This window comes from Phaethon lepturus, unplaced genomic scaffold, assembly GCF_000687285.1.
Source record: "Phaethon lepturus isolate BGI_N335 unplaced genomic scaffold, ASM68728v1 scaffold10033, whole genome shotgun sequence".
NCBI classification, from domain to species: domain Eukaryota; kingdom Metazoa; phylum Chordata; class Aves; order Phaethontiformes; family Phaethontidae; genus Phaethon; species Phaethon lepturus.
Window position 1 is genome coordinate 62,588 of NW_010526963.1, and position 24,666 is coordinate 87,253.

Genomic DNA, 24,666 nt, shown 5'->3' on the forward strand with positions numbered 1-24,666 from the left:
TCCCTGTAAACTGTGTGAGCGGCTTTTCAAAGGAGGCATTACAGGGTGCAGGGCTAACTTACTGGTCCTGACTTAACCCTTGCCTCTCTGGAGAGAGGTAGGGAATATGGCTTTCCAGGAGAGATTAGTGACTTTAATTACGGACCCAGTCATAAGCATATTTTAGACAGATAGTGATGCCCATTTACTGTTTTTGTCGTCACGTGCTACTGCTGCTATCCACCCAAAAAAATGCAAATCTGCTTGGATAAAGCACTAAAAATATATATGGCTAGGAATAGAGCCCATCAGTCTCTTCCAGTTTGGTTTTCAATAGACTTGCCTTGCAGTGATAGAGGAAAAATAGAATGTCAGTACAAGTCATGTTTTGTGTTGATCCATGCTAGGATTTTACAGTGGAACCTCTGCAATGAGGAATACCTTACCCACCTCCAAGTGGTGCAGTATTGTATTTAAGTTTCTGTTACTTTGAATTCTGTGGTGTGTATTCACCCCAAAAACTCTGCCTGGACTAGGAGAAGTGATCAAATTTAAGGTGGTACTTAACACGTCTAAATCTGAATGACTTACCTTAATCAAAGCATAGCTAGACAGTGCAGTGAGGTAACTTCTCTGAGCCCACCTGCTCTGTCTGAACTTAATACTTGAAACTTGGGGGCGGACACACACATGACATGACACAGTTCAGGCAACTGCATGTCAGATTTAAGCAGGTAATCTTCCCCAAGACTTCCTTATGAGACCAGAATGATAGCAGGTTTCTGTGTTATGTATGTCTTGCTGTTAAAATATTTTTGTAGGTTGTGACTCTGTGTGCAGGTGTGGAAGTATGTGCAGGAAACACGAAGTGAGAACCACCTTCCACTCACTAAAGCTCACTCCTGTGTTAGCATTAATTGAGGGTAGAAAGGCTATGTGATTTTATTAATCTAGATCACATGGAGGAGATATGCTCAGTTGCCTTCATTGCTTCTCCAGTGACCTGATGAGCAACAATAGGAGGAAGGCATTGAACTTTGCAGCCAGCTGACTGTTAGTTTTCTTCTTGATTTAGCCTTTCTACTAGTGAATTTCAAAGCTGCTATGTGTAAAGAGAAGAAAGTAGTAGTGTTTACCTACCAAGTATTCTCCAGATCAGAGAGACTGACAGTATTTTGCAACTGGCATGGAGCCAAGGATGCTACTAGAGGCCCAACAAAAATTGTCTCCACTGAAGGGTAAATATTTCATTTTGTTTGGTAAGACTGGCAAGTTTAGTGCTCTTGAAAGTAAGAGGTTGATAATGCCAGCTAAATCCGGGAATAGCTGAGGTAGATTAGGCCTTGCCTGCAGAGGTTTTCCAGTGCTCCATAATCTCACCCTGCCCTTCCTCTGCTAGACTGTCACAAGGCTGTTTTGATGCACTTGAATTTCTAACCTACTACACTCATGTCCTTGCCTGTATATGCAGACCCAGGACCTAAAATGCACTTAATTCCTGATCTGCAGCAGAACTGAGTAGGCATTACATTGCTTTTGTTATAAGAAAATCTTTTTGCTCCAAAACCCAGATTTTTCAATGGCAGGGAAATAGCAGGAATAATTTTCAGAAGCTAGCGAGCAGGAACTATATTATACAGCAGCATATGCCAGGAAAGAAGGAAGCCTATGAACTTTGATAGTTCTTGCAGAATAAAGTGAAGGAGCAAGAAGGCAGTGGGCTTTCTCTCTATAGCTATCATGCATGCACATCTGGAATAATGTGCTCAGTTTTGACCACTTGCCTAGTCCCAAATACTGATAAAGTGGAAAAAGTTCAGAGAAAAGTAATATACAATCAAAGGCCAGAAGGGACTGAGTTAAGGAAAAAGATGAAGGGAGTTAAGTGTGCCAAGGCTGGCTAAGCTCGAAGAAGGCATAGCTCTAGTAGTGAAGGTTTAGACCTGAAATAAGAGGAAGGTCATGCAATGAAACAGGGAAAATATAAGTTTAATTGGAAATCTCGGGGAGAATTCTTGACACTGAACGTGTACCTGCCTGTGGAGTTGTGCAGCTGAGAGCGTAACACATAGAATCCTTCAGCCACTGAAACGTGCTAATCTGTACCACAAGGAGATGAGTTGGATGCTTTTGCTCACATCTTTGTTTTTGAATAAAATTCTTGTAACAACATCAACTCTCTCCGTTGAAAGGGGGAATTGTGAGAATAGCAGAGGGAGACTCCTGACATTTGCTAGTAATTATGCACATTAAAATGTCCTGGGATGCTTGAATTCTGCCTCTGGTAGCTATTACAGTTAACCTGTGAATGGATCTGGAAATTGTAGTTAAATCCACAGAACTTTTCATGTTCTTTGCCTAAACCAGCTCAGTTCCAAGGCTTTTCACATGGACCTTGTACACCTTCTGTTGTCTTATGGCACAAAGTTACTTGTGGTAAAAGCCTCTTGTGTAGGTAAAAGTAGCCTGAGCTGCTGGAAAAGTGGGAAGCTGAAGAACTAAGGCTGAAACTATTAAAAGATGCCTGCATCTGTGCCTCATCACTAAGAAGGGAAAGTTTGATTGATGGTCTGGGACAGAAACTCTCCTACATCTCTGCAACACCTTCACCACGGGAGATTGTTTTTGTCACTTTGAACTGGATTTGAACCCAAAATGCAGTTCCACGGGTTTATTGTGCCAATGCAGCCTTGACAGGCTGCCCATTAACTTTAAAAGCTTTTCCTTGGCTTCTCTTGCAGAGCTCAAAAGCAGATTGCAGGCCAGGTGATGGCATCCTTGTTTTATACAGGCCAGCTGCCTCCTGCCCCTTCCCTGTCTCCCACTACCTCACCATGGCGAGTTCTGGACAGCTCCCTGTGCCTCGGAAGATCTCTCAAGTCCCAGACAGAGCTCTTTCAAGGAATATCAAAAATGCTTTGTTTGCCCCTGTTTTTTTGGGAAGCTATCTTTCTTTCATGCCGCTGCTGCATGTTTTAGGTGCTTGCATGTTCCAGCAATCAGAGCTACAGAACATGCTAAAATGCAGACTCTTGCTGACTAAACTGGACCAAAGTCACTCTTTCGTAGACACCCCTGATAACAGCAGAGGCCAGGAGCAAACCATTCTCAAAGACTTGTTGCTCTGTTTTTCAATTTTTAATTTATTGCTTTTGAAGCTCAGGGGAGGGCAAGAGGGAGAAAAGACACAGAAAGGCCTCGAGGCAAGCGGCGCTGTGAGAGGCCCGACAGTACTGCATCCCAGCCAGGCCCCCAGCGTCCTGGGCTTTGTCCCACTATGTTTATCATTGCTCCATAGCCAGCCCCAATCTAGGGCCTATTGTTAGGGATGGAAGAAGTATGTAGTGTGCCAAAGAAAATGTTCTGTGTTTTTCTGACTGCCTGAACATAAGTCAGCAGGATGCTGGGAGCTGCCACACTAGACAGAATCATTAGTTACTATGCCAACTACTTTCTAGCAGCTGGTGCCCACCAAGGCATTGTACCGAAAGCTTCCTGGACTTGTCATACCACCTGAATGCCCTGTGGGAAAGAAACTGCTGCCCAAGGTTGTCTTGCATTCCATGGCAAGGTGGGAGCACTGGATTATAAATGCACTGGGTTCCCTTATTGCCAGTAAAGGCCCTTGTTCATCCTTAGCTGCAGCCTTTACAGGAAAGGATGCAAAATACTTTCATTGTCAGCTTATTTCCTCATTTAAAAGGAGGATAATGCTTTTCTCAGTTTGCTAGACCTCCAGCTATACTGACTCCTGCTGTGATCCTATCAGTTCTCACAAACTAAGCAGGGCTAAACATAGAGGAATATTCTTCAAGAATGCTGAAGCTTCACTTTCACAAGTAATTTGAGCCTAGTTTGCATTGCCTTTCAATGGGATGTTTGAAACTTTTCAAAAGTGCCTGCTTAGTAAGTGATACATGGGGAACACCAGTATGCTTCATGAATTGGTATTTGTTGCCTGCCACACAGGAGCTGGTATCAAACAAGTGCCCAGCCGTGCCATTGGAAGAAGATTTCAGTTGAAACATAAATGAAAGCCCTACGTGTAATATTTATGATACTTAAAAATCCTTAAATGTTTTTTGGGAACACTGGAAGCTTTAAACCCAATTTATATCCAAATCATGCATTAAATTATATTCTGAATCCCTTTTATTCCTGCATTGCCCTCCTTTCCCCTTGCCTCATTATTTCCTTGTAGTTTCACTTTGGTAAAGATTTTTCTTTGCTTTGTCCTCTGCTGTTGTCTTTTATTGTCTGATGTTACCCTTCCAGCAGTGGTTGTGCTTTGTCAGATGTTTGAATTAGTTACTTGGGATTAGTGGATGCTAGGAGAAGTGTGGGCTATCATTAGTGGTTACCCATGTCATTCTTTTAGTAGGGACTTGCTGTATGTCAGATAGTTCTTTGTAACTATGAGATTCTCAGTGGAGTGGTGTTCTGTGGTATTGTTTTGCCTACAGCTTCAGTCCTTGGTATTCCTTTCAAATCTGTTTGAAGTGGGAACAGAAGCCAGTTCTCCCCTTTCTTGTAAGAGCTGATAACCACATCCCTTCTGTACAGAAGCTGGATTTCACTGAGACTTTTTTCTGTAGTCAATGAACAAATGTATTAATATTTTATTAGTATTTAGTATTTTAGTACACTAGCATTAGATACTTGATCTACAGTTGATTGCATAAGGGTTGCTTACATCTGAAAGGAGCTAATGAACTGGAAACTAGAGCAGAGAGGGAATTTGGAACCAGAAAATCTGGAGATGAGTGCATGATGTTCTAGCACTTCTAGGCTGGGTTGCGATCATAATAGCAGAGAGATCTGTTGAAACTGGTCTTGGAAGCAAACCTGTATCTTTTGTGATGCAAAAAGCTGAAGCAGAGAGGTCTTATGCTGTCACTGAAGAGGAAGAGGGAATTCTGGCCCAGGGTTTATGAAAACTACAGATGAAAGGAAGGAACACAGTGGGTTTCTTGCCAAAAATACTGAGTAGCCCTCAGAGCTGCTGGAAGAACAGAATCTTGCTTACAAAGGATGGGCCATAATGCCAAGGCTGAGATTTCCTGTACATAGCAAAGGCCTGAATCCTGGCCAGGTCTCTAAACTAAGCAACTCATAAATAATCCTGAGCAAGCTGTGAGAAGATTGCTCACAACCAGCCTGGCTGACAGAATGAAACCCAATCTCTTCTGGTGGCACAGGCAGGAATTTCTATTTCCCATTTGCATGTATGTGGAGCTATGCCTGTATCTGTCATCTGTACATGTGAGCAAATGAATATTCAGCCAATTGTTAGTGTTCAAGCAATAATCCTGAATTGAAAACAAGCAGGTCTGTGAGCACTGACTCTACGATCCTCATTTCCATTGGGGGTGTCAGGGATTTTCTGGTTATTTTTGGCTTTGCCTAAAACAGTGTGAGTTGTGAAAAAGCTTTCCCTTCAGTTTGAGGCTTTTATAGAGTCTCTCTGCCATGTGACCTCTATAGTATCTATTAAGGTGTGAGGTCCTCTACAGCTCTTTTCCAGCCTTCGTTACTGTGCTAAGCCTGTTGTAGAATTCCTTTAGCAGAAGAGCTAACTTCAGGAAGGATGCATAGGTGCTGTCATAGTTCTATAAATCATCTGTGAGGCAGAGGCTGAGAATAGGAGCTGCACCATGATGCATTCCTTTGAGCAGAGCAAATAGCCTGAGAGTTGGAGCATGTCTTTGGCAGCAGCATATTGAGTCTCAGATCCTAAGCCTTGTTCTCCTGTACTAGGGCAAGCTTTGCCTTAGATGTAATATCATCAACTTGATAACACGGTATATAGGGACCTGCCAAAACTGTAAATGAAATGTCTCTCTATGAAAGCAATCCTAAGGCCTGCAAATATGCAGGCTTTCTGTTGACAAATATTTAATGCTTATATTATAAAAGATTGAAGTTTGGTATAATGAATTTATATTGATTTCCATGTATAAAGAAGTAAAAACCATGGAAGCTAACAGAAACATATTCAATCCAGAAGGATTCTGCAGGCCATGAGAGTAAAATCTATTCAGGCAAGGAACAATGTTTTCAATATAGTAACTAGAAAAAAGTAAGTGCTGTTGTGCTGCATCGGGTAGAGAGAAGGTATTGGAACTGCAGGGAGTTGTGTACAAGACTGTTTACGCTGCAAGAAAATGTTAGCCAAAGTTTTTTTGTGTGTGTGTTTTTGTTTGTAATTTAGTTCTTCGTAAAGATTTAATAACATAGCTTCAACAGTGTTTTCCTGAGTAGTTTAAATGAAGCTTATTTGGGCAATAAAACAATAGAAAAAGTGTTTAGAAACCAAATGAAAGCATTTGAGAGTTCACTGAAGTGGACAAAGGTTAGAGCAAGGCAGCAATCACAGTGCATTTTTTAAAATTTGACCATCAGTCTTTAGTATTTGTATTTCCATAATGCTTAATCCTTTGCCAGATATCTCTAAAGAAAAGAAATTATGATCAAGAAAATTATACTAAAGTTTTGCCATTTGGTTAGTAGCCCTCACAGTAATACAGACTGCAGTCACTGTACATTATCTCTGTGGCATATAGCCAGTTTGGCTATCAGCAGGTCCAACTTTAGTGGAATTTTCATTTGCATCAGTTTTATCTCCTCCATTTCATCTTGACTTTTATGTTTTAGAACAAATCACTCAATCTTTAGCTTCCCAAACATTCTTTTGGATCAAAGGATAAATTTTATGCATTGCAGGTTCTGAGCTGGAGATAGATATGAGAAGCTGGAACAGGCATTAGTTTCTAGAGTTAATCATATAACTTGAATGAACACCTTAGAGTGCTTGACTGAATTCTCTAACTTCTGACTGAGGCAGGTTTAATTTCAGACCCCCGATGCATAAACAATACTGGTTGCATTTTCGCAGACCGGATGGACTATCTGTTTCAATGCCCTGCTTAGACAGTAGCCCATGGAAGATTCTGTGGGAAGAGCATTAGGAGTGTTATGGAATGGTGATACTTCCCCAGTACTCTCTGGGACTTGGTAAGCAGTGATTTTCTGGCCAGGAGATGGTATCTTTATATATAGTGTTAGTGGCTCTTGCTTCTGTGAGTTTGTGTAATCATTTTTGAACTCCTGTGAATTTTTGGCATCCTTAGCTTCCTGTAGTAAGAAGGCATCCACAGTTTAATTATGTGTTATGAGAAAAACTACCTCCTTTTGTTTTTTTTTTAACCTGCCCACCTGATGACTTCATTTGGTTTTTCCTTTGTCTTGTATCATAAGAGGTAATTGTTCCCTATTCTTCTCCCTGAAGCCCATGATTTTATAGGTATTTTTCATATTTTTCAGTTGTCCTTTTTCCAAGCTGAAAACTCCGTATTTATTTAGTCATTCCTCAATATATAAGCTATTCCATACCTTTGATCATCTCTACAGCATTTCTTTGTACTTTTTCCAGTTCTACTGTATGCTTTTTGAGAAGGGAGGGGGAACAGGGGTTAGAACTATCCTCAGTATGCAAGAGATGGATGCAATTTTGGTTTATATGGTAGCATAGTAGTGTTCTTGGTTTTGTTCCCTTTGCATTTCCTAGTAATTCCTAACACTGAGTTTGCTTTTTGCGAGTGTTTTAGTGATTTCATTCAAAATCTATTATAGCTATAGTTATAAGGTCTCCTTCCTGAACAGAAATACCTAGTTCAAAGTCCATCACTGCATAAAACTAGGATTATGTTTCCCTGGGTACATGACTTCATAGTTATTGAATTGAATGTCATCTACATATTTAATGTCTGATCATTCAGTAACGCAATGTTTTTTTCACATTTCTCAGTGACTTTCAGTTTTTCAGCAGCAAACTTTTTTTCACCTTTTTTTTTCCCCCCAGATCACTTACTTACAAGTGTTCTGAACAGCAGAGACTGTAGCACAGATTTTTGTGGGACCCCAGCGGTAATCTCCTTCCATTGGGGAAACTGTCCATTTATTCTAGCTATGGTTTCATGTGTTTTAACTAGTTATGAAATCCATGAGAGGTAACCTCTTTATCCTACGTTGGCTTATTTTATTTAGGAGCATTTTGAATGAACTTACCACATTTTCTCAACTGAGAAATTGCTGGTGTGAAAAAGTTATTCTAGGCAAAAGAACAAATACAATTGTTGTTTAGTTCAAAACAGAGGCATTGAAGATCATAATCTTTTAGTATTACTGATGAGGAATTAATCAGGCTGTTTACTGAGCCCTAGCATAACTTTGATGGAGCTCCTGAATGCTCTTCAGCTTTGTATCTGGTGCAGTTGATGTTTGTTTCAAGGGCTGGTCTGCAGTAACCCCCAGCTGTCTCCCAAGGGGTGCATCCCAGTCCCAGCACAGTCCTTTCTGCTTTTCAGCTGTCAGCATGACCTGAGTTTTTTTGGAGGGTAACAGAGACTCCAGCTGCTTCACACAAGGGAAAAGTCCAATGAGATTTAACATCAGAATGGATGGTGGAATCTATATCTAAGCAGTAGATTAAGCAGATACTACCTGTGGGATGGGAGTTGAGTCCAGGTGACAGCAACCTGCTGATAACCCATGTGGTGAGCTGGTGGGATTGGAGGGGAGACAGCTGGGGATCGTTTCAAAGATTCCCTATGCCTTGTCATGTCCTCCTTTTAAGTTGTGCTTTTTGTGGCGTCCTGTGCTCAGGAGGGGACAGTGCTGGGAGGCCAGCAGCACACACACATCCATGGATCCAGAGCTGAGCAACTGCAGATAAAACCACAGTAGTAGAGGATCGTGACCCCATTACTGGGGCAGAAGGGGGAAGGCAGGTTCAGGAGAGGGAAGCAGCTCTCCAAGGCTAAGCACAAAGCCAGATTTGGACCTATGCAACCTGGGCTTCAAGGCCTGAGTACTGTCAGCAACATTACAGTTGTGATTTTTCCAAGCACTGGTGAAAGGAAAAGAACTGAAAGACTGAGAATCTTGTAGCAAAAGGGGGCAGGAAATGAGTCATTTATCCAGTGTTGCACTGGGGTACAATAGAAGCATAGGTGGGATTCCTTGAACAGAGAAGTCTAGAGGAGGCTACCTCCAGCCAATGGCCCATAAGAGCAAAAGTGGTAGTGGTGTTCCAACCAGGAGGAGGCCCAGAGGATGCAAGGTCGAGATGCTAGCAGCTGAACTCCTTTTCCACTAGGTTGTCGTACTCTGTTGCTGAGGAGCTGAGTATGGAGAGTGACCCTTTAGTGTTTAGAGTCCTTGTCCTCAATTTGCTTTGAAAGGGATGCATTATGTTGTTTTTGAGGGAGAGTACATAGGGCTGGCAGTTGCTTCTAGTCTTCTGTATCAGAAATAGTGTGGCCAGCAGGAGTAGGGAAGTGATTGTACCCCTGTACTCGGCACTGGTGAGGCCACACCTCAAATTCTGTGTTCAGTTTTGGGCTCCTCACTACAAGAAGGACATTGAGGTGCTCGAGTGTGTCCAAAGAAGGGCAATGAAGCTGGTGAGGGGTCTGGAGCACAAGTCTTATGAGGAGCAGCTGAGGGAACTGGGGTGGTTTAGTCTGGAGAAGAGGAGGCTGAGGGGAGACCTTATCACTCTCTACAACTACCTGAAAGGGGGTTGTGGCAAGGTGGATTTTGGTCTCTTCTCCCAAGTAACTAGTGATAGCACGAGAGGAAGTGGCCTCAAGTTGCGCCAGGGGAGGTTTAGACTAGATATCAGGAAAAATTTCTTTACTGAGTGGTCACGCATTGGAACAGGCTGCTCAGGGAGGTGGTGGAGTCACCATCATTGGAAGTATTCAAAAAGCATGTAGACGTGGCACTTCAGGATATGGTTTAGTGGGCATGGTGGTGTTGGGCTGGTGGTTGGACTTCATCTTAAAGGTCTTTTCCAACCCTAATGATTCTGTGATTCTGTGAAACATCCTTCTGAATATTGTAAGGGTTTGCTGTGATGATGAAGCTTGTGGGGGAAGGTGCAACACATTCAAGGGAAGCTGTGACATGTTCAGAGAACCTAGGTTGTAAGTTTTGATAGGATCCTGAAGCAAGGAGATTGCAGTTAACTCCCTTGCCAAAACAGTGACCTACACTCCGAATCATGGCATAAAATGTAAAAGACACCAAGTATCTTTTACATCCCAGTTACTTATGACATGCATAGGAAATACAAGGGAAGTCTGCCCTGGAAATCCAAAGTAAGTATTTCGAAAGAGTGGCTGAGAGAAACATGACAGAGGTCAGCAGAAACTTGGGAAGCTCAGGCATTGAGGCTTGAAGGTTTTATTAGCCAGAGTGTCAGGATTCAGTGGGTCATATGGCATCCTGTCTTATGAGCACAGGATGTGTGAGTTGCTGGGCCATTGTAGCCTCTTTAGGACATTTGTGGTCCTGTCAGTCTGCCACCTGCTCTCTGCAAAGCCCTTCAGCCTTGTGTGGAAGTGTGTTGGTGCTGCCTTTTCGCTGAAGCTTACAAACTTCAAAGCAAGCCAGTGAGCTCCTGTTGGTACTTATCATGTTGCAGGCCACAGCTGAACTCCCACTGTATAAGCCTGGGTTGTAAGAGCTCCTGCCTCTTTGCAGTAGGCCTTTTCTCCTCTGGTAAAGGATTGCATGACTTTGATGAAAGAAATGAGCCTATCTTCAGTCCCCTCAGGTCTTTTGGATTGTAACTGTATGGAGTCAATATGTGCTGTAGTTGCAACCCCACCCTACCGGTTCTTGATCCTCTCTGTGGCTATTGTACAATATGTCTGTCTTCTATCCCACTCTCACTGCAGCATGTGTGTGCTTGGTGTAAACCTTGTGTTAGTGTATTAACACAATCTCTACAAATCCAAATAAACAATTATCTTATTAGTGATGGGAATCCTTAACTCTTTTCCTGCTGCAACTCTGCCTCTCTTCAGCCACAGACATGCTCCAGTTTAGAATTTTTCTTCTCTTTTCCTTTGTTCTCTTCAAGCATGGTGTTATGGCTAGTAATATGGTCCCAGTTTGGAATTCAAGAAACTCCTTAGCAAGATGACAGTTGGCACATGGCACCTCTAAGCAGGTGTTGTGCTTGCTGGAGCCACTTAACACCGATTCATGGCTGGCTAAGGGGTTTTAGGAAGCAGCAGTGCCTTGAAAGCGAGAGTCTTTATATGCAGAGTGGTGAAAGCATGATGACTTTTCTTTTCTCAGGGCTCCTGAGAATCATCGTTTTGCCTGGGAAGGAGACATGGAGAACAGTATCTACAACAAGGTGACACGAAGTCCGCTGGCACATCCCAACTATCTGCTCCATTTTGCTGTGCAGCAACTTCAGCAGCAAAAACTTCAGTCACGACAGCTGTTGGAGCAAAGCCAAGCCCGGCACCAGGTAATAAAGAAAAAATCCTGCCTGGGATGTAGCAGTGCTGACTGAGTCTTAGATGTGCAGAACCAATCCAGAGCCAGTACATATAGCGCAGCTTTTGTGAAAGAGGTAGCTCTTCAAGTGCGTGCAACAAAACTAATATTCCTGCAGTGACTTTGATAGCACTTTGATGCTGTAGTTCCAAATGGCTTCTTCCACTGCACTGGCATCCTCCTCCATTTGGCTACTGGCATGCTGCTCCTTGCTTTTCTGCACCAGTTCAGGGTATCCCCTTATAGTGCCTCAGACAACTTTAGAACTGTCTACAATCTTCACAGTTCTTTGTCCCTTAATCTTGTCACTGATGATATGTTCCTGCTTTGACTTGAGTTCTTCTTGGGTAGTACTTCAAGTTGGATCACTGTTGTATTTCAGTGTTCCTAAACATAGGGCAGCTGTGTTCTCTGTGGCAAACAGGACCCCATCAAGGCTTTCATCTTGACTAAATTCTTCTCATGTGTGTCTTCTCATATGATGTAGTTATCAAAAGAGCAGTATAACAAGGGGACTCAAAAATTATTTAGGAGAATCTTCATTCTTTTGAAGAAATGTATTAAATTTCTTCTAAGAGCCTTTAGTATGTAGGAGGCATGGCCAACGACCCTGATGCCAGATGCAAGTTTTCTCTGCAACCCTGCAAATCTTATCCAGGACTCCTACACATTTTGTCATTACTACATTTAAGATCTCCTTTCACTGCTTTGCATGGAACTGACAGGTACATTACTCCTTTGTTACAATTGCAAAGAGAAGAGATGGGTTAAGTGTCCAAGAGTTAGAGGAAATATGAAAGAGGGTTAGTATTATTGATGTTCTGGATAACATCTAGATGCCAAGGGTGGACCACTGTCTGGAACAGCATTTCCGCCCTGCCTGGGGAATCTTGCAAGGTTACAATGAGTTCATTGATGCACTCATTACCTTTCTTTGTTATTATGGAGAGAGAGTTGTGTTCTTTCTTCTGAGTGACGTCCCAAAGGCTTCCTTGCTAAAGGGAAGGAAGTCTTTGGGTGAACAAACCTTCACGCAGAAGAGATTGGTCTCCATTAGAAAGGAGCTATTTTCTGGGCAGTCTGGCAGGACTGGACTCCAACAAAACCATGAACAGCACTAACATGTGGAGGTCTGAACACCCACTCACCCTCTTGTGAAGCAGATGAGTCACTAGTCAGCGTTCTTGAGGATAGGTTGTAGGTAAATTGCCCTCATCCTTTTCTGGGAGCATCTTGAAGGAGAGGCCCTTCTGCCTTTGCTCCTTGCACTCCTTTCAAGGCCCTCACTTAGCCATGCAGTTTCCATCCCCAAATTCCCTCACCTACAGTCTTCATGCTCCCCTTCTGAGCAGGAGGTCTTCCTTTCATCTCTGTCCAGGGGGCGCTGGGTGGGCAGCTGTGGCAGCTCAGGAAAGGGTTGTAAGCTGGCTTGTGCCTGTGAGGAGGCTGGAGCTGGCCATGGGGCCTGGCTGAGCCCTCTTCTAATTGCTGACATTGAGCTGATGTTATTCTTGGCCTGGGGCACAGCCATTACTCAGGAGTTTCTGTTAAAGTGATTCTTTGTTAAACCTCCTCTCACCCCCACAAAATCCCCCTCCTTTCTCTCCCTCCCTCCTTCTTCTGAGCCAAGCAGTTTGGAGTTGCAGTATTGAGGCCGTTGCCATGCCGCAGGGCTCAGGCTGCACTGAAGTTGCCATTAATGAAGAAAGGTATGTGCTGGACATGGGGGCTTTCAGGCTTTCTGTAGTGAAAACCACATCTTAATAAAATGATTCTCTTGGACACTTCCTCTCCCACTAGACATTGTACGGAGCCAGCCAGACCTCCCCTTCCAGTCATAGTTGCACCGATCCTCTGATGCCCCTCCCAGTCTCTGCACTACCCTCATCTTCATCTGTCTATCCTCTGCTCCTTCTAGTTTCCTGTCACTGACCTCTTCCTCCTAGTTAGTTTCTAGTTTCTAGCTAGTTAGTTTCTCAGACTTCAGTCCTTTGATCTGGCCTTCCAAGAACTGCCTTCTCTTTTCTGCTGCTTACACACTCCCTGCCCTACATCTTCTTTCCACTCACACTGCTTTGATTTCCATCCCACCTTTTCCTGCTGGCCATCATTTGGCTTCTCTTTTTCCCCACAGTTCATGCAGCTTATCCTAGCACGTATGGCTTTACTACATTTCCTAGTCAGTGTCACCTAAGCTACCTATCTCCCATTGCCTGCTCTTTCCTTTCTGTTCCTTCCCACATATTGAGATCTACTCCATCCTTTGTTGTCTTGCCTGCTACATTCAAGTTCCTCAGCCTTCTCTTAACAGAATAAATATATCCCCCAAAGCAAAAGGCCTATCACTTTAAATTTTGAGTGTCGTCATCTCTCTACTTTGGGGAATGCATGCAGGATATCTCCAAGCCAGTTTCACCTGATTGTTCGAGTTCTTTTTATAGTTGGAAGGCAGGCTAGCCATTTGTTGGTAGCTGAAGTAGTGCATTTTTATTAATATATCTCAAAATGCACCCTGAGTATGGCATGACCATACAACATGACTAGATGCCAGTCTTTCCTTCCCTCTGTAACAAATGGGCCAGTCAGAGAGAGAGAGAGAGAGAGAGACAGCATGTGAACAAGTAACAGAAGCACCATGATTAATAACACAGGTAAATGCTTCTGCCTGTACATTAACCAGTTCGATATGTTGGAGATGTGATGGATGTGTTGGAAAGCATGGAAGTTCGTAGTCAGGTATTTGTGTAATAGTATCCCCATCTGCCATGCAATGGATGTATCTTATCATGAAGGCTTATTGTGTACTTATTTGTGGCAGCACCCACTTTTGTTTGAGCACTTTCCAGACACTTAAGAGTGATGATTTCCCCTCCAGGCATCTAACAATTCACAGAATAGCAAATACTGTGTAGGTGGAGGAAGAATAATAATAACCAACAATTTTCACTCATTGTACGTGTAAGTTAGTTCACACAGTTGTAGTATGGTGGAAATAGATCTTTGATGCCAGAATAGGTACTTCATTCCCTGGACAAAAAGAAAAACACCAAACTAACTGTATGAGAACCTAACAAACAAATGGATGCAGTGATAGGGCCCAGGAACAGAGATGATACAGAGCCTGAGAAAAGAGAAAAAAACAGAAAGGGGCAGAGTTTGAAAGTGGAGACAAGAAGCTTAAATCTAATATCAACAAAATCAAGGAACAAGGATTACAAAATCAAACTAAAAGGCAAGAAAAACAGGCTTATAGCAGTATTTTTAATGTTTAAAGGAGACTTCATGTGACACATTATGACCTAGATGTTAGTATCACTGCTGCAGTTGGCAAGGGAGTTAATATACCATCATTGTTTATTCTCTAATTGCTTCCTGTACTGGAAAGATGCCATTAGCTGTTAGGGAGGTTCCTCCTTCTCTGTGTGGCTATGTTCTGTCTGCTTAGACTAGCATCTACTGGGTTTAGAATTTTATGCCAAACATTTCACATGAGAAAAAAGCTAAATTAAAACAAGAAAAGTACAGTCATACAGTGGAATGATCCCCATCAGCCCTGCTTATATCAAAAAAGCTCATGTTAAACAAGGCATAAATCATGTTAATGAGTTGTGTGGTCAGTTATGATCACACTTGCAATCAGAAGTTTAAGTAGATTTTATGCTATAAAACATTGGGCTACGTTAATCTTAAATAATTCTCCTCTCAGTCATTTAAAAATGGTGTTTCTCTGAAATATTCCTCATTTTATGAAGTTCAGCAAAATTTTTTCTTGTAATGTATGTGAGTCTTCTGAAATCCCTACAGTTTATTTAGATCTGACTGAGAACATTGAGTATTCAGAACAGTATTCCTAGAACTACATTATTCCTGCCTCAGGACACAGGGCCTCTTTGAATGCAGCCTTAAACATCATTAAACTGTTTTCTAAACTATTATATGTTGGACTGCTGTTGGATTTGCAGTCTCTCTTCCCCTTCAGTCTCTTGTTCATTCTTGTTTTGCAGCTTTCCTCTTCAGATTGTTTTCCCACTAAATGTGCTAACTGCCATTTTTCCTGTTTGAGTCTTGTGATACTGATGAGTCAAAGTCTCAGTCTAAGTAAAGCAGAACAACTGTTCTGAAAGCAGTAGTCTCTGCTGATTTATACCAGCTGAAATTTTGTCGCCATGTTTCTGATCCTGTCACTATTATTAGAATTATCGTAGGACCCAGATGTATTAAGTATCTTTCCAGTACAATGATGTGGCCCAATCCTTGCCCCAGAGAGCTGCCAGTACCAAAAGAGAGACAAAAGAGAAGGCACCAAGTCAACTTATTTTAGTATATTTTAGTCTTGTTCTGAAGAATTTACCAAGGAAGACATGCTTCAGGACAGCCTGTGCATACCATGAATTTGCTGCTGCTCTTTAAATTTCTTGATGACGCCAAGATGCTCCTCTTACTGCAGTTTAACACTACAGCGCTTCTATATTTTGAGACTGTTCTTTACCACCACTTTGTGAATTTTCAGCTCAATTGATTGTTTCATCCAAACTGATTTAACTGAATGCACTAATACATGTTCAAAAGAATCTCCACTAAACAATTTATATGACTCCAAAGGTCTTCCAAGCCTTTTAATTCTCTGTATTTTTGCTTTTTTTTTTCTTTTCTTAACTTAAATCCCTGTCACTGTTTATGGCTTATAAACATCTCAGCTTCCAGCGCTAGTGATTTGGAACTAGCTGCACAGATCTTGATGCACACACACGTGTATTGCATATGTCTGTCAGTTCTCATACACTGCTGAGTCTCTCATTGTTTTCAGACTTGCTGATCCAATTTAAACTGAATAACTATGGGATAGAAATCTCAAAGCTATGTTTTATATAAATTTCATGAAAATAAAGAGCTATGTATCTGGAAGGGGGATTCAACTACTGTTCCCATTAAGGCAAAGGCTGCAGCATGAGGCCACTCCTAATTAGACAGCAGAAAATGAATACAAGAATGCCCCAAACCCATGAAGGGAGGCATAATTTGGGGCATGCTTTATATTAGGTACTGTAAGAGTCAGCCCCAAGACAGATTCACAGGAAATGAGCTTCATTACCTCCTCTGGTCACAGAATGAACATGTTTTTGCTTGCAACATTTGTTCCGTTACTGTGCTAGGGATGGGTGTTAGATACAGGGATGGTAAGTGCCAGGAACATTCTTTCTGTTTTTGAAGATCATTCATATATCTGCTTTTCTTCAAAGTACTACAGTACCTCCCTGCTTTTAATCATGAGCAGCCAAAGCTCAGCTGCTACTGGCTAATACTCTTAGATGTGCATCGTTCTTACTGACAAGCTGTACATGTTGAGAGTTTCCTAATTAAAAACTACTATATTTGTACAGGTAGCACTTTATGTGTGGTGTTCATGTGTAGATGTGGAAGCAAGGAGAGGTGTGATCTAATGAGGCAAATATGCGATTGGGAGTCAGGATCTTCTCTGAGCGCTCAACCTAGCTTTTCACATTCCTTCAGTCTGTGGCCTAGGGAAAATCACTTTCTCTGTAGGTGCTAACATTCTTCATGCACAAGACAGGGTTAGTGCTGTCCTACCTCCTCAGAGAATTATGCAAGAGAATTAACTCACTAATGCTTTATGTGATTTTTAGCTAAAAAGTCTCATAGTGTTCTAAGTATTTTTCAGATTTGTAGCCCTAAGAACTTGTCAGGGAAGCATATGTCTCCTCAACATCAAGTTAAATCTGCCAGCCTGGGAAGTGCAGTTCAGAGTTTTTTACTTGCAGCAGCAATAGTTGTAGGGTGCTACCTGCTTCAAGGACTGCCTGTGTCAGGATTTGTCTAGGCTTCTGCTCTCCCTAGACACTGAGCCTTCAGAATCATGAGTGATGAGGTCTGTCTCCTACTTTTTGGATGTGCTGAAATCTCTTCCCAACCCTTCCTTTGTGTGGTCAGGCTCTGCTCTCCCCAGCTGCCCTCTTTATTTGCACAGTAGCTTCTCCTGGTTTCCTGTCCTGTCCCCATGGAGTTCACAGCAGGGCAGTATGCTTTGTAGCTGAATCCAGAAGCCATGGTCCGTGTCAGCTTCCAGTCTCCCCATCCTTGCCTGGAAGGCAGCCAGAATCTCAGCACAGCATGGAGACAAAGGCGTTTTTGGAAGTCTCTTATCCCCAAGAAAAACATCCATGACCTTTCTTTAGGCAGGTCTCAGCCCAGCTTTTGCAGATCAGACTTGGTTAGAGCATCCATGCTTGCTCTTTCTTCAGAGTCATGGACCTCCTTGCCAGTGCATGTTAACACAGGGAAGGGGTTAAGAGTGTATGCTTTGTGGACTCCAGGATCTTATTGGTTTTAGTAACAAGAAAAAGAACTCACAGGAAACATGCATAATATCAAACAGAGCACAATGAAATGTCACCCTGAATAAGAAGAGGGTGCAGTGACTTGAGGGTTCTGCCCCAAGCCCATGATGTGTCAGAGTCTTAAAATGCAAGAGACTAAACCAAGTTCCATTTTAGTTTGTTTTGCTGGGGGGAGGTGGGGTGTGACTGCTATTTTCCAGACTTCAGCACTTGTACCAGCTACTTATTCAAAATCTGCAAGCTGTGATCAAGGTAGAGCTTCAGGGAAGGGAGAGGTTAAGAAGGATTGGGAGCTGAAGGGCATCTTGTCAGTGAGCTCTGGTTAGGAAACAGGCCTGCGTTGGCTCCTGGACTTCCTCTTCTCCCTAGAGCTCTGCCTGTCAGAAACGCCTTCCCACACACCACTGCCCCACCATTTGCCAGAGAATTGCGGGGGAGAGGGGCTTTTCCTGTCTGTGTGCTGAGACTCAGCCAGCCCTCAGACTGTGGTTTTCTCTGGAGCCTGGAACCCACTTGCTGTGGCTTTGTGTGTTTTTCACCAGAGAAGAAACTGAGGACAAACACAGTGAAGGGCACTGCTCCCAGGGTCATGCTGAGGTGACTGGCGAGTGCTCAGCTATTCCCCTCATCTCCTGTCACTGACCTCTAGCTGACAAACTACATGGTTATGGTATTGCCTCTTTGCCCTGGGAATCTGACTGACTTCGAGGAAAGACAAGGCAGAACTCCCAGCAGGTTGCTCATTTCTGAAAGGAGCTGAGCATTTTGCAGAGCTCCTGTAGGGAACCATTCCCCAGTCCCTGCTTTTGCCAGTCTGCTCAGTTCTCCAGTGTCTCGTAACATGCAGATTGTTTTGTTGCCTGTGACAAATCTCCAACATACTTACTCTCCCACCGGCTATAGAAATAGAAATATTTTCTGTTCCCTGGTATTACTGGGGATTTCCTTTTCGTCAGCTGCTGACCTAAAGTCCCTTTTTTTCAGAGAAGGTGCTCTAGAGCCTTTCTGTTATTTCAGGCACCTACGGGGTCAGACTGAAGAACTGGCATTGTAACATCTTCCTCATAACCTTTTTCTTCCTAGAATTGTGTCTCAATCCCACCTCCTGCACAAAGAATCATTTAGCAAGATAAATGCAGAGATCCAGTCAAAGCAATAAAAGCTTTACTTCTTTGTGGATAGAAGCCCACTGCAAGATTAGATTGAGGATAGGACCACTTGTTTTTTAAGCCAGAATGGTGTCATTCTGTGGCAGTAATGAGCTTGTATGCCTTCCTAGAAGCTAGTCCCAGCTTCCAAGGGTATAAAATTCAGCTCTAAAAACTACTTCACGGACTTTACCGCTTAACTTTTCTTTTTGTGCATGGGACTGTCCCTGGAGCCCAGGGGTTGCCTTCACCAGGCAGATGTTATCCCTCACAAAAATGTCACCCACCTCCATCAGCTCTCTCAGCAATATTCAGAGAGGTAATCACCAATTACTATGGTGTTTTTGTGTTTATTTGTTTGTTTTTTTACCAGGCTCTTTTTGCCAACTACTCACAACCCAGCACCAGCCATATATCTATGCCAGCTGGCTCTGATGCCCGCAAGACATCAAGTGCCACTTCTAGTATCCAGAAGGCAGCCAGTTTGCACAAAGTGATGCCATCCCAGAGTACGCCTTCTCAGCTGGTTCCAAAGCCTCCAGCAAGCCACAGGCAGACAGTGGTCAGAAAGGCTGCAGCCCAGAGGATTTCCAAGTAAGTTTTTTCTCTTCCCATCCACAACAGGGAGTTGGCAGTGGTTCCTCCAAGGGATATTGGAGAAGAACCTGTCTACCTGTGACTCTGATATAGATCTTTTTAGCTATGCTGTCCGAGATAAATCTCAGGATAACCTGAGCTGTGTGTACTGAAATAGGTGTGCACTATGTTGCAGTTCCATGTTTCACAATGGTAAGGTAGGTAAGACTGTAACGTCATACAGACATAAGTATATAGGAACTGCCAGATTGAATCAGAGAAGTATCTGATCCAGGGTGGGATTCAGTTACCTAAATACAGGTTGCTAGTGACATTTTAGATGCCCAGGGCTATTCCACCTGATCTCCAGCTGCTGCTCCAGATGAGCATAAGTATTCCGTAGATCCTATGCTATATCTGCCAGTCCCATGCAGATGTCTCAAATAACTTGAAAGTACCAAGTATAGTACTAGACATCTATGTTTAGGCACCTGAGTCACTCCCTCCATGTTTAATCTTTGATGGGAGCTAGAATCTGGTGGGTCAGAAGAGGCTGCCAAAAAAAAAAAACAAAACCCTGATATCCTTAACAAGCTAATCTGCCCTTGAATCAATTTAACACACAATGGCTGACTTCTGCCTTCAAGCACAAGTGTTTATTTAATTTCAAGTGTTTATATTGTGCCTAATGTAACGATAGCTTTCCTCGTTACCTGTAGAAATCCTTCTTTTAACTTTTACTAAGTTTTTAGTTATATAATGCTTGCCATTCTAAGGTAGATGGATTTGGCATGTGTTATCTTCAAAAAAAAATTCACTGTGAAATGTTGCTTACTGGTTGTAAGCTTCTTTCCTTTCCATTTCTTGGTGTGTCTTCTCTTTGTGCATTATGAGAGAATGTGAGCAAGACTTCTGGGTTTTCTTATTATCCTTTACCTTTCATGGTAGCTTCCTCAGGTGTCTGTTTATCTCCTCTTAAATGACAGAACTGCTTTAGACTAAATTCTTCATCAGGTTTTTTCTCATATATTCTCAGACTTGTTTTGTTCCTGAATACTGAAGGGCAAAAATTGCATTCATAACTTCCTCCCTCATACTTACTGTACAGCCAAAAGAGTTGTAAAGCTTTCAGAGCAGGTTCCTCTGAGGTTTCCTGATTCTGTGTTCCCTTCGCATTTAAAGAGAGAAGCTTTACTAAAAGATTACTGACGAGACACACCTTATGAAGATGCTAGGATACTGTCAGTGTGTGTGGATCAAATCTGGAACTGCAAGGCGTATTTAAGGAGCTTGGACAGAATTGCTTTGGGGGAAGCTTGTGTATTTCCTGCCTGTACTCTTGCTATCTTAAGAGATAGCACACTGAATTAATCCCCCAAAACTATTTAAAAAGAAAACAAGATGTTAGTAGACTTTGTTAACTCAGCACATGCAGATGTGAGCATTGTGTCTGGCAGGTATATGCTGGTAGGTTTGCTATCTGATTTCTTTTATGTTGGGTAGCTCATGTTAGTACAGGTGACAGGCTGTGTCAGTGGGTTTCTCTGCCGGGCAGCAGGGATGTGTATTTGAAGATGCCGGTGTGCTGTGCTCACTTCTTGGCAGAGGAAATGTTTATCCTTGTGAGATGGAATTGCAGATCCTTGGACAGACTTTACTTTGCTGCATTTTTGTGGTTTCTGCTTTGTGACAGGCAGGAGTGTGGGAAAACCGGAAAAAGTTCAGCACAAAAAATGCACAGAAGGGGGAAAAAAAGCAAAAGATTCTTTCAGAATTTCAGAAAAGTAATCCAAGTACTGAAGGCTGCAAGGAGCCACTCCGGAAATACTTTCCAAGTTGCCTTTCAGTCTCCAGCATGAGGCTCCAAACCCATTCTTGCCATTCATGGGATCTTGCAGTAACATTTTTTCACTTACATGGAAGACAGCAGTGTCCAGCTATATTCCCAGCATACTGAGAGCTGATAATTTAAAAACTGCTATGTCTCAGTCTAATTTAATCCATTCATTGTTGTCAGGAAAAGACCAGCGATCCTTTGGATCTCAACAGAGGAGAGTGAATGGAGAGAAGCCTCTGTGTCAAAGGAGTCTACATTAGAGAAGAAAAAGATGTCTTGCGTGCTCCAGCCTGTTCTTTACAGTCCCTGGTTATTCTGTACAAAGTATTCTCAGGCACTGTGTGTAGTCTGGTTTCAAAAAACTCCAGTGGCAGAAACCCCACCATTTGCTATAGAAGACTATTTAAGAATCTAGACAACCCTATTATCAGAAAGTTTCTCCTGATGTGCAATCTGATTTTTTTCCTTTGTTTCATCCTGTTGTACCTTGTTCCTCTTTCCTGAACCACCCTAAACACTTTCCCTTGCAAATACTTTCCATCTTTTAACATTCTTCTACTTCTTGGAGTTTCCTGATGTTGCTTAGACTTGTTGAGGTTTTGTTAACCTCAGATAGTAGTTCCACCTGCCAAGTCCTTAATTGTCTTGAATTTAGTCTATTTTCTTCAGTTTGTCAGAGTGCTTGCATTGTGGCACCCAGAATTGTACTTTTCCAGTGTGGGACTACCGTATTCGTAGGTTATGACATGGCAAGTATCTCTCTCCATCACATATAATCTAATTCTGGCTTTTTGGCTGCTTCATTTCGTTGTCAGGTCATTTTTGATTTGCTGCCCACTCTCACCCCCTAATACTTGTTGGCTGTTTTCCTGACCTCTTTCCTCAGAGAAGATCTGAGTGCTATATATTATTTCCACAAGACTCACTGAAACTAATCCCATTCTCTTGTTAAAGGTCTCGTGTCACTTATTTTTCATCATATATTTTGATAAGCCAGACCTTATTTCTCTGTCTGCTTTTGTACTGCCTGGCTTTTGTTTAACATCTTAATAAAGGTCACCTTTTTAAAGTTGTTTGTAGAATTTCCCCAGAGACTGGACTGTGAAGACAAACTAAAATCACTTTTGTCTCTGACCTATCTTTTCCTTGCATGTGTTATCAATTCTCTCCAAGCCAGTACATATGGCTTCCAGGAGAGGAAGAAAAGAATAAGAAGTAGAAAACATAATGAGATGCTGAAGATGAACATTACTGACTAATTCAGAAATTAACTAGTAACTTGGACACTTCCCTGGTTAAAACATAAAGGCAAAAAGTAATGGAACAGCCAGACAATTCAGACTTGTCTCTTCAGTTCCTGGCCTCTCTTGTTTTCTCAGTCTCTCAACTTGTAAAAGGTGGTAGGTTGACTTTAAAATGGATTGTGTCCCAAGCAGACTCCTTGCTTAAGCTAACAGGGTGGAAATCTGAGGCCCATATTAATGTAGTCTCATAAAATGGTCTCATAGGGCTCCATAGTTTTGATTAAATGTGCTTGTATCACAAGTTTAAAGATAGTTTTTGAACGGCTAACACAACAAGCTCTTCTTTCTTTCTAAGAGTCAGACTGGGTCCTTTCCACTGCTCATGTTGCCACTACTGTTGGCAGGTCTGTGAACCCTGAAGAGACCTGCTGATAGCTGAGAGCAACATTTTGAGACAGAGATCACAGATATAGTATTTGTAAGCTGTGGAATGAAGCAGGTGTCCCTGGAAGCAGCATTTGGTGTATCGAATCTTCATGATACAGATGACAGCATGCAAAGTAGCAAAATATATTAGCTCAACTGTCAGAACGCAGAGTGAACCGGTGCAGGTGGTAGATGGAAAATCTTTCCACTTTTAAGGAATGACTAAGTCACAATAAAAAAAATTTCTGCGCTATCATTCCTATAGTAACTTTTCAGAAACCTGGTCTCTAACTATGACAGCATCAAGTAGAGCAATGCCTTGAGCAGCCTGTGAACAGAACTATTAGTCAAAAAAAAAAAATCTCAGAGAAATTCAGCTGTCAATGTTAGACCACTGTATATAAAGAGAGGAAATGCCAGGTAGACAAAAGGAGCATATAGTTCAAGGTGTTATCAGGGGGAGAGAGAGAGAGCCCAAGATCACTGAGTTTACTAGCAATAGACGGGTAAACATCACAAACTGTTGGGGATGTTGATCAACATGGCATAACTTCTTGTATTGAACTTCTCTGTAAATGTCGTTCCCAACAACTCTTTTCAGAATGCCTTTTGAAACAAATACTTCCTTCAAGTCCCAACACTGCAGCACAAAATCTTTCTACCGTGTTCTTCTTTTGTATATTTGCTTTACACGGTGTCAGCAGCAGAATAGCCAAAGTTCTGCTCTATTGTAACTAGTACAGAAATAGGGTAGAGATGATGCATTTCTCCAGGGTTCAGGAAATCCATCCCACGGCAGGGTGGAGTCCTGACTGCAATTGGATACGGCAGTAGCCAGCTGTTCTAGGACAGGCTGGCCAAGCCTGGCAAATGTGCCAGAAGTAAAATGATGGCCACAGAGCAAGCCCCGTAAAACACTGTGGTTCTGGTTTGTATCCTGTCTTGCCCACGTGTGCTTATGCACAGGCATGCACGAAGAGTCTTAAGTGAGTCCGGTACATCACATATACAAACTGAGTGCCCACTGAAAAGAGGACAGGCAGAAGGAGAGCAAGCATGTAACTGTAACTGGAACCCCTTTCACTTTATTGCTACTGCTGTACGGCAGCACGCTTGGTTTTTTAGCTCCTGAGCATCTGGGTTAATCAGGCTGCCTGACCCTTAGACATTTTTGGCAGCAAAAGCAGTGCATCTGAGAGACATGCCTTTATTTAACACCCTGACACAGCTGGGCTCACTAGGCCTGTAGCTCTTAGCCCTTGGCTAGCCTCAGATCATACACACAGATACACATGCAGAGATACCCTGTCCAAGAGCAACAAAGAGGAACAAGCCTCCCTGGCTCTGGGTGTTCACATCTGTTGCTGTCCTCTTGTCAAATCTGGGCTTTTTGTGATATGAATTTGTTAGTGTCAGTTCCATCCCCCCTGGACCATTAGATGCGTTCATAGCATGCCAGGAATAGGTTGTTAAAGGTGTTCAAAATTTAGTCAAGAAATTATTTTGTTGTCACCTGTGGAACAAGAGTGTCCTCCAAATTTGCAGTCCAAGGCTGGGCAGCTTAGGGCTGATTTAGTGCCTGAATGAAGTCAGTATCAGTTTCAAGGAGGGATTAGCTCTGTAAGAGATAGAAAAGGGCAATGACAGGTATTTAAGCGGATGGGACAGTGTTTTTGTTGGTATTGAAGAGAAGAATTGGGGAACACAACAGTAGATTGCATTGGAGAAATGGAAGCAAAAAC

At 42.5% G+C, this 24,666-nt stretch overlaps 1 protein-coding gene across 1 annotated transcript in view; it reads left to right on the plus strand.

The window, feature by feature from the left end:
- Positions 1 to 24,666, plus strand: part of TTLL5 (tubulin tyrosine ligase-like family, member 5) — a gene marked incomplete at its 5' end in the record, with an annotated part of 97,794 nt that overhangs the window by 61,086 nt on the left and 12,042 nt on the right. Inside the window, 2 exons of the mRNA XM_010283232.1 lie at positions 11,131 to 11,308; positions 19,215 to 19,435. Of these exons, the coding sequence (XP_010281534.1) occupies positions 11,131 to 11,308; positions 19,215 to 19,435 (399 nt within the window). The remainder of the gene's footprint in view (positions 1 to 11,130; positions 11,309 to 19,214; positions 19,436 to 24,666) is intronic.